Raw genomic sequence first — 9,999 nt, forward strand, 5'->3', positions numbered from 1 at the left:
TATATATATATAAAATAAAAAACAGATCCAGACTTTCATTTCAAAAAGTAGGAGAAAAATAGAAGCGATTTCTTAAATGAGAGAAAATAGTAGAACAGAAGGAGCCAAGCAGACGCCGAGTTCATTGTACTTAAACAGCCTCCACCATTACTCTGCTCTTACAAGACCCACAGTCCAATAAATTGCTTGTGGGATGTGGTGGAACAGGAGAGTCCCATCATGGACTGTGTAATGCGATCATGTCCATATGGACCAAAGTCTCAGAGGAGTGTTCCCAGCATCTTTGGAAATTGAAGCCACTAAAACAGTTCTGAGGGACTAACTAACATGGATCCTATTCAGCGTCTGATGAACCAGGGGATAGCAAATATATTAGGGGAAAAAAATTCGCATTAAAACTGAAAGAACAGATTTCAGCCAAGTGCTGCCGTTTTTACGACTCCTTTATTATTTACCGCCGTATTAGTTACACGGCCGCTCTCATTTGGATTATACACGAATTAACCGACCACTCGTTTATTTTTTTTTCAGACTTATTCAACGCCAAGGTACCTTCCTCACAGCCTTAAACTGAAGCTCCACCAGTGTACGAGTGCCATCAGAATCAAATTCGGAGTAAATGCAGTACACTCCACTTAGCCCAGGAGTGCATCGTTGCTGTCAGGTACGTGGTACAATTGACTGAGGATCACACCGAACTGCTTACTCTCATTACGATGCAATCAATAGTTAATTACGAGTAATGGTGGAACGCTCGGGCCTGTGACCCTCTTTGCTCCAGCCGGACCTTCCTCTGCTGCTCCTCTTTGATTAATGGCCTCATGGATTTTGGTAAATAGGGATTTAAATCCTGTCAATTTACCTCATCTTGTCTCGTAGGAAATAAGGGGGCGAGTCGGACGAATGCTGGGAAAGTTGTTTTGCTGTGATTAAACCTCCAGAAAACCTCATCAATTCCGGGGACGTGCTGACTAAAATTTTTTAATTTTCAGTCAATGAGGGTAAGTGATTTTTTTTTTTCCTTTTTCCGTTGCTTGATTAATTTTCTCAGACTTATGAATAAGTGACCTGTCGGTTGTTCTCAGTGAGCCTAACTACAATCAAATCTATTTTTGGTTTGGCTGATTAGAGACACAGACTGAGCCCAGGCAGAGCAGATGACATGGGAAAATATCTAGTTTCTTATTAGTGCAGAATATTGCATCAGATCTGTTGTAGCTTTTGAAATGCTTTCCAAATTGTTGTCCAAAATTTGGGAAAACTTATTTTGAACCGTCAGTTCGTAACATAAGAAGAAGCCACAAAACTAAGGATTAACAAACGCTAAAGTTTATTTGTGAAATGCTGCCTAAAGACGTGTAACAACGCTGACTTTAAGAAGTTCATAGAGCATTTACCAAAAAAGTAACGACGATCGTCTACGGTATAAAAATTGTTGCAAAAAAAACAGTCGTTCTCTCATAACTGTCTAAGATATAAACTGACACTTTGACTTGTTAGCCGTAAACTGAAGCATCGTATATTTATTACAAACTTTTACATCAGAATAAACCTGAGCTGCAAGCAATGCAGATAAATCTCACACTGAGAGTGCAATAGAAAATAGTAGCAATTATTTCTCCGAGAATGAAATGTACACAATTTTTAAAAATATTTCATATTGAATTAATTAATCTTTTATATCAGTTCTGACTTTATTTTTATGAATCCCCCTGTATATAATACCTGAATATTACTGATTGACAACATCATATTTGCAGTACAATTAGGGATGTCCGATAATATCAGCTGAACTATATTATCGCCCTGATATTAGCGTGATTGTGTAATATTTCTGTAATAATCGTTATTGGTTGTTCCTCTGATAATGAAAACGCGATAACGCAATGCCTGGGTTTCGCCAAATGATGTGTGACCTAAAAATAGTTTTGGGGAAAAACGGCTGTAGATGAAGGTGAAAGTCACAAGATGGCAGCATTGTGGCTCATTTTATTAACCTATTTTAATAATCAGGGGACTGTATGCAGAATGCTGGTGCCAGCAACTCATACAGTGGTTTGTACATTTAAATACCCAATATTACCAGGCCTTTATCGATACTGGTTGATATCGGGATCGGAAATTAAGTGTTTAGACAACATATTATACAGCATATTGGATATCGAACATCCCTACTTATATTTTATCTTGTTTTATCACAAAACAATCACAGTTTAGGACAAAAAATATCTTGCGTTATTTATTTCTGTAAAATCATTTAGCTTATTTCTCCTGCGCATGTTTTTCCAGAAACACTGTGATGTAAAAAAACAGAATAAAGTTGTACACTAAAACAAAGAAATGTGCCAGCATAGCGATACATGGAAATAAAATATACATTTTAAGGCTTCGACCTCAGCATTAAATTATAATAAGATGAAATGAATGTTTTACTATATCTGAACTGCAGTGGTATAAAAATGTGCATTTTTATGAACTTTAGTGTGTCCACTGAGGCTCGTGAAGTTCTGACGGACAGAAATTAATTTCACCGTCAAATTTGACGAATCAACATCTGACACATTCCTCTGGTCTGTGTCAGTCCAGACAAAAAAAACCCACAATACTGACCTGTGTAAAGTCCAATGGTTTTCAGTTGTGAGGCTCATTACTGTGGTGCTGGAACTGTTGGCAGTGTTGTTATACTGGCTCCCATCAGTTCCAGTGTGTGTGTTTACGATTGGGTCAGATTTGTTAAGATGGGGGAGCAGGATAAAACACCGGCTCCTCAGCCTATGATCACAGTCATTGTCATCACTGTCTCGCGGCTGCCGTTCAAAACACAGACTTGTAAACAACACGCGGTGCCGCAGCTTCACTACCAAAGGAAAAAGAAACTTCAGTCTAGGAAAAGTGGCAAATGCACTGCTGAGGAATGCTGCGTTCAAGGCATTTTGTTAGTAAACTAAATTTTTAAATGCGGGTTTAGCTCAGTTGTACTACATTTGGCCATTGTGTCGTTTTCGAACTCTGTCAGTGCAATTAGGATACAGTTGAACACCTGTCACAAAACTCTGTCTCTGAGTATTCCAGCTTTTTGTTTTGTTTTGTTTTTTCACTACTTCCGAACCAATCCCATTTGCAAAATGAAACAACAAAAAAATTCAAACGTACAAAAAGGTGAAGAGGTCTCGTCTCTAATACTCCTGCGTATCCGCTGAGAAGTTCTGCATCCTCTCCACCACGAAGAAGCACAGTGTTCCAGTGAAGCCCAGGACCACCATCAGCAGCAGCTGCCACATCAGCAGCACGTACCCACTGTAGAAAAAGGCCACCGCTGCAAAAACAGACTGTGGAAAGAGAAGAGGAAAATAAAGAAAAGAAATCAGACACATCAGAAGCAGTAACACTTCCTCTGTCAAACTAACAGATCCCTGAGGAGCATCTATTTCAGCTGACCACTCAATAAAACGTCCTGCCAAAACAGTGAGCGTCCACATGCAGCTGATCGGCCGTATCTGATGTGTAGCGTCCACATGCAGCTGATCGGCCGTAACTGAACGCAACAGCTCCGAGCAGATGTGTTCCTGGGAGCAACACTCGGAATATTAACATTTCAACAGCCTGTGTAAAAACCAACTCAACAATGCGCATGTAAAGAGTGAAGATTCTCTGTGTTCAGCTGCTCTAGTAAGACAGCAGATATTTTTTATATTATTTATTATATATGATTTATTCGTGCTGTATGTATATATACACATACATGCATAGTATATAGTATATGTATATATATATTTCTCTATATATACACATACATATACTATACTCACAAATATATACAGACCAGTTCAGTCATAAAACAATTAGTGCTCATTTGGGCCAGAGGGAAACAGCCTAAGGGGCTGGTTTTGGCCCACGGGCCGTATGTTTGCGACCCCTGATTTAGACTTTTTTTTTTTTTTTTAAACTCATCTTTTCTATTTTCTATCTCATCTATTTATTTTAACATTTAGCTATTTCTTCCCTACATTTAATTTTTGGCATTTGTTGCATAATGACTGAATTTTGTGCTAATTAATTGCTGCATTTATAAGTTAGCTTTTCCCAATACTGTACTGGGCAAAATCCTGGCTATTTCTATTATTTTGGCTAACTTTTCGCTATATCTGTGCCCATTTTTAGCAGGGTTTTTTTTAGCAGTTTGTGGCTAATGTTAGATGTTTTCGTTCATCTTTAAGCTATTTCATCAGAATTGTTCAATTATTATTCACCAAAATGTAATTTTGTAAAATGAACTGTAAAATGAACTATATGTTGTTAGTGCCGATTATTTATTTATATATTTATATATATATTTATAATTATGTTTCGTTTTCGTGATCAATAAATTAATACTCAGATATATGCTATTCCCAAGGATTTGAAGCACACATATAAATCACAGGTTATATTCAACTGTTTTATGTAAGAAACCCCAACTGGGATAGATCATCGTCTTAGCCTGTGTTTGGTTCCTCTACCAAGGTCTGAGAGAGCCGAAAACCTGAGATTACCTGGATGAATTTGAAGATGGCAAAAGCAGGCGTGCTGTGTTCAGCATAAATACGGCCTAAAATGCTGTAGAGCTGCGTGTTGAAACAACTGTCCCCAAGTCCGAGCAAGAAGCTGCACAGCAGAGCAATGGATACTCTGGGGAAGAATGGGTGAAGAAAGATTGTTTTTATATTCATCTGCAAATATTTTTACATGGAGTTTTTTGGGGGTCCTGATCAGACAAAGGAACTACCTTGGAGTGAGGTATGTGTTCTGTTGGATGTCGGATTTAAAGATGACGGGGGCATCGTTGGGGATGCTGAGAAAGATCAAGTAGAAAGCAACAAAGTGGACGACCATCGCCAGGAACACCACGGAGGTCCGTCTGAAGTGGTTGTTCTTGAACAGCAGCCCAAACAAACCTCCACCTGATCGAGGGGAGCCGAGCCGACGCGACCCTTCGTCAGTTACAGTGACCGTGAACAAACCGGACGGGCTGTCAGTAGAAAAAAATTTCAACTTACCCACTATTTCTCCGATGCCTACCAAGATCCCAGAGATGCCAATCAAACCTTTAGCCACCTGTCCGAACTCTGCTGTAGCTGCGATACATGTCCCGTACACTCCGCTGTAGAAAGACAGTTCCAGGCCTGGAGGTCGAAGGAGAAAGTCCCTTGAAAAAATGTTATTTTACATAGAGTTCAAGTCAAAGTAGTGAACCCGCCTGATGCTACTCATGAATTGTGTTTTGTTGGAGAAAAGACTGCACCAGAAAAAGAGAGTTCTGCTTTGAATTTTGCCTTTATAATCTTCTTCATAGTTCCTTCCAAACTCAGTGTTGCCAATTCCAGATGCACTGAAGCATCTTGTTCTCCCAGCTGTTTCACTGTGGGAACTGCGGTTCTCCCCATTCTCCTCTCAGAAAAATCGCTACATTTTGGTTGTTTGTTTACACTGCTCAGATCAGAAATGTTTTTTTATCTAATGTCTTTTTTCATATCCATTTGTCCTGATCAGTACAACACATAAAATGTCGTAATTATCAGATTCTTACGTTTCTGATGGTACCTGAACGCAACTCGTGGTACAGCAGAAACAAATGTAATAATTATTGAATAGTAAATACAATAATTTTGGGAAAATCTTCATATCTAATGAAATATATTTTTACGAAACATTCTTTGCTTTCAAAATGTATCGAGCGTGCCGGAATGAACCCCCTAGCGCGTTGTTTCCCAAAAACTGGCCCTCAGGTGGGGCGCAAGAGTTTTTTGGGTTTTTTTGGGTCGTCTCGCATCATGTTTCCCAGGAGTTTACGAATAATGTCTATTGACTTGGGTCGCGAAGGTTTGGGAGTCCCCCAGAAAAAGGTTTGGGAAACACTGCCCTCGCGGGCCGGTTTTAGCTTGCGGGCCGTATGTTTGACAACCCTGTCTAAACCTAGTTCTCAGATTAATGGTCATAGTTTTTGACTAATTGACTAATGTGTCTGATTTTTTGGGGTTTTGTGAAATTAATTTCTATTTATTTCACCAAACCCCAAACCAAAAGGGTCCTGAAAAAGGTTAGGTTACTTACCACTGTATGCCATGCAGGGACTCAGAAGCAGTATGTTTTTTGTCTTGAGAAGCTGGAGGACAGTTTCTAAAAAGGACAAACCAATAAGACTGGTTAAGAACTGCTCAACAATTCATTTTACTAATCGCTTGCAAATAAAAATGCTTACATCAGTGTACAAGCTTCCCCTGCGACAGCTAGCTTTAACTGAAGTACAAAATGAAGAACTAAAAAGTCTCAATGAGCCAAAAGCCTCAATTAGGTAGAAAAACACCCGCTTGAGACGTTAAGGTGTTGGAAATTCAGATTTTAAAAGAATAAGCCCCACTAGGATTTTCACACCTGCTGTCAGTGCATCTGTGCAGCAGTTTCCAGTTGACAAACAGATATAATCTGAAATAAACTCTCACACAGGCAGCTTCTGTGTTGTTCCCTGTTGTAAAGCTAGAAGATTTGTATCAACGTGAAAGCAATTTTCACTCCAGGAAAAACAAAACCGTCTGCCAGATTCACCCCCAACACCAGAAAAAAAAAAAGAGAAGAAAACTGAAGGTTACCTTAGTCTGCAACTTCGAAAAAACACACAAACGAACGCAGCTCTCGCAGGTCTTTACAGACATTTTTTTAGGGATTTTTACAAGAAAAATATAAAACAAGATTCACCCCCAACACCAGAAAAAAAAGAAGAAGAAGAAAACTGAAGGTTACCTTAGTCGGAAACTTCGAAAAAACACAAACAAACGCAGCTCTCTGCACATTTTGTCACATTTTAAATAAATCCATAAATATGAATTGTTTCAATAGCGTACCTTTCAGGTTGAGTTTAATATAAGATTTTGCTTCAATTTCTGCGCAGCGTTTGCAGTGAATATATTTATAAGAAAGGTCACGTACGTCTTTCCAAACTATATTCAGTTCTCTATGTAGATTGCGTGGTATTAAAGGTCGGAATCAAATTGACACACAACATGGTTTTGTCATTTTGACATTTCATAGTCTGATCCAATAAAATACTCAACACCCTAGATCTGAAGGGTAATATAAACATATATATATATACATATAAATATACATACATAATGAATACAGAGTCAATACCAACATACCAAGTACGAGTAAAAAACATTGAAAGCTCGAACGAACTTACTCAATTCTGACTTTGCATCCTGCAGGGCTGCGTTTGCTCTGTGTTTGTACCTAAACAGGGAAAAATGTATATATTTCAACATCTTATAAAAGTGAAATGTATTCACACACAAAGATAGGATGTCCTTTGAGTGAAAAGCTGGCAAACTTATTTACAAGTCTGGGAAAGTTTAGCTTCAAGGAGACATCAAGACTTTGTAAAAAAAAAAAAAAAAAAGAATCCCAGCAGAGTGCACAGAACAGTACTTCCACAGATAACAACTGCTCCCAAATGGTTTGCCTTGTTATGGTGCTTGAATCATGCACAGGCTGTGGCTGAAAGCAAATATCTGCATCAAATAGAGTCCCAAAACAGTGTCTACAAAACCATAGGAGAGACAGAAACAACCAGGGAGAACAAACAAGACTTCCTTCTATGACTGTGTTACTTTGCTTTCTACAGTTCTATTTTCTCAGGCAGTGTTATAGTCTTGAGTCCGTATTCATGATTTGCATTTGCATTTCTTCAAAATTCGAGTCACAAAAATTTAAATAAGTCCGACTTCCACGTGGAGGGCTGTGACTGAAGTGGACCAAGATATTTTAACCACAGTCATTTAGTCTGTTTTTGTCCCATTCCTCCAAAATCTCAGTGATTGTACTCTTTTTTGGAAAGAGCTCTGATTAGACAACGATCTGGAGAAAAATGGCCAGGTTCACTTTTTGAGAAGGAGTACTTCATGTTATCGCTTACCCAAAAAGTACCTGCCCAATTTAAAAAATATTTTCCATCTAAAGCAGAGGGGTGTCAAACATGCGGACCATGGGCCAAAACTGGCCCGCTAGACTTGCAGACTTAAACAACTAATATATCATTTAAGCGTAATCACTAGGACATGCTAGCAACAATGGTCAGCTGGACCACACTTGACAATCGTAGCCTCAAGTAGCTGTCATGTAGCTAAAGCTAACTGCAATTAAAAAGACAGTTTTCGCAGCGGTTACTACAGTATCAATTATGGCTAACCACTGACCACTGGCTAAGGTTTATTGTGGTGTAAGCAACAATGAGCTAATGGTTAGCATGCGTCACTCTCTGTAGTTATTTCCGCTGTATAAATCGGGCCAAGATTTAGACTGTTATAAATGAATCATGTGACTTAATATTTCACTGACATTGTGCGGTTTGAGAGCAGCAACTGTCCCTCCTCTTCAGACAACATCTCTTCTTGTTGCCTCTTTCTCAGCAGAAGGAAACTGAGCGTGCCTAGAACGGAGGTGACGAGCAGGGACAGAAAGATGTTTTTTCTGCTGTTGTCTGGGGGAAAAAATAGAGAAACATACATTCCATTGGTAGAGGAAGACATACTGACTAGTATTTTATTATGTTTTTGTCTTTACAATCTCAGCAGTGAACCGGTCCTACCTGACACATCTGGTTTCCCGGTCCACTCAAAGTAAATGTAAAGATTTCCAAAAAGCATGCTGAAAAGACACAACCTTGTTCAGTCGGGGGTAGAAAAGTAAAAAAAAAAAAAAAAAAAGGGTTTAAAAGACATTTACATCACATTTCATGGCCGCTGGGTAACAACCTGACACTCTGGGACTAAAATGTTCCTTTTTTTTTATCTGCCTCATAAATTTTTTTATTAACACTCACCTCAAGGCTAATTCACTTTACTTCATAACCGTTCTTTAGTGATATGAAATGTATATCAACTGATGAAATTAACTGAATTGAATGAAATTACAGATGTTGCTATTATAAAGTTGGACATAAAATAGAGAGTATTAAAAAAAAAAGAGTTTCTTATTCACGTGTTCACCCTGCAGCTTACATTTTTAATTAAATCTAAAAAAAGAATTACCTCTAAAAAAAAGAAAGAATGAATGTACTTTTGAAAGTTGTGCAAAGTGACTTTGACTTTTGAATGCGATATAAAGTAAACACTGCCTAAAGCTGTGGATCTTAACCTTTTTGACCATGAGGCCCAATATTTATATAGTACAAAGAGGCCCGGTGCCTATTAAATATTAACACATATGTAAAAGTTTAACTAACCTCACTCATGGTTTGATTTGTATTCAACAATTAACTAAATCCACTAGCATTTTAGTCATTTTATACCTTCACAAAAATGTAATCATTTGGAAGGGTTCGCACGATTCATTTTTCATTTGAAAAACTTCTCCATAATTTTGTCACAGCTAGTGTAGAGAAAAAGACGGTCTTCTTGGCTGCCTATTGAAGCTTGTTAAAGAACTGACTAATGCATTACTGTCACCACATGGTCAAAAGTTGCACTTTAACTGAGCTTCTCATGAATAACATACAGTATCTCTGGTGTCTTCAGTTGATAACCTTTGCAGTCCCGCTGCCCACAGGTGGCGCTGGCGGCCAAGTGTGGGCCTATGGTTAAGAATCAATGTCCTAGAGCAGCGGTCCCCAACCTCTGTTTTTGTACCAAGGGAGTTGAGGACCGCTGGCCTAGTGTACTGAAACTATTGTTAATAATGCACAGTCGCACTTTGTCCAGACCAAGCCACTTTAAAAAATATTTATTATAATGTTTGTGTAGTATCGGATTATGAGCAATTTTTCATTACCTAGTAATAATGTCTGGATTCAACTTAACCCTGCTGCCACCAAATGGTCAAAAGCATCAATATATGACGCGATAACGTGGCCCTTGTCTTGTGCCTGTCTGCTGACCTACAATAATGTGACATTTGGAGGCAGGTTTTTACCTGATAAGAATTTAATCCACTCTTCTTCCATTTGTCGCACTAAAACTTGAACGAGCG

At 38.5% G+C, this 9,999-nt stretch overlaps 2 protein-coding genes across 4 annotated transcripts in view; one reads left to right on the forward strand and one right to left on the reverse strand.

Moving 5' to 3' along the window:
- Positions 1-510: 510 nt before the first annotated feature.
- The window catches only part of ubfd1 (ubiquitin family domain containing 1), a 22,901-nt gene continuing 13,412 nt past the window's right edge, over positions 511-9,999 (forward strand). Inside the window, exons 1-2 of the mRNA XM_008329289.2 lie at positions 511-664; positions 880-1,001. The gene's annotated coding sequence lies outside the window, so the exon portion shown is untranslated. The remainder of the gene's footprint in view (positions 665-879; positions 1,002-9,999) is intronic.
- LOC103392637 (UNC93-like protein MFSD11) overlaps positions 1,308-9,999 on the reverse strand; it is a 17,040-nt gene continuing 8,348 nt past the window's right edge. For 2 of the 3 annotated variants that reach the window (XM_008329287.3, XM_008329286.3), the window contains exons 6-13: positions 8,621-8,679; positions 8,371-8,512; positions 7,217-7,266; positions 6,091-6,156; positions 5,037-5,162; positions 4,766-4,940; positions 4,533-4,668; positions 1,310-3,329 (exon numbers count right to left, since the gene is read on the reverse strand). In XM_008329287.3, coding sequence (XP_008327509.1) covers positions 3,177-3,329; positions 4,533-4,668; positions 4,766-4,940; positions 5,037-5,162; positions 6,091-6,156; positions 7,217-7,266; positions 8,371-8,512; positions 8,621-8,679 — 907 coding nt within the window. In that variant the 3' untranslated portion in view covers positions 1,310-3,176. Of the gene's footprint in view, positions 3,330-4,532; positions 4,669-4,765; positions 4,941-5,036; positions 5,163-6,090; positions 6,157-7,216; positions 7,267-8,370; positions 8,513-8,620; positions 8,680-9,999 lie in introns of all 3 variants that reach the window. The other variant, XM_025064849.1, reaches the window with a different exon arrangement.

The sequence above is a fragment of the Cynoglossus semilaevis genome, chromosome 17 (assembly GCF_000523025.1).
Source record: "Cynoglossus semilaevis isolate Cse_v1.0 chromosome 17, Cse_v1.0, whole genome shotgun sequence".
Taxonomy (NCBI): Eukaryota; Metazoa; Chordata; class Actinopteri; order Pleuronectiformes; family Cynoglossidae; genus Cynoglossus; species Cynoglossus semilaevis.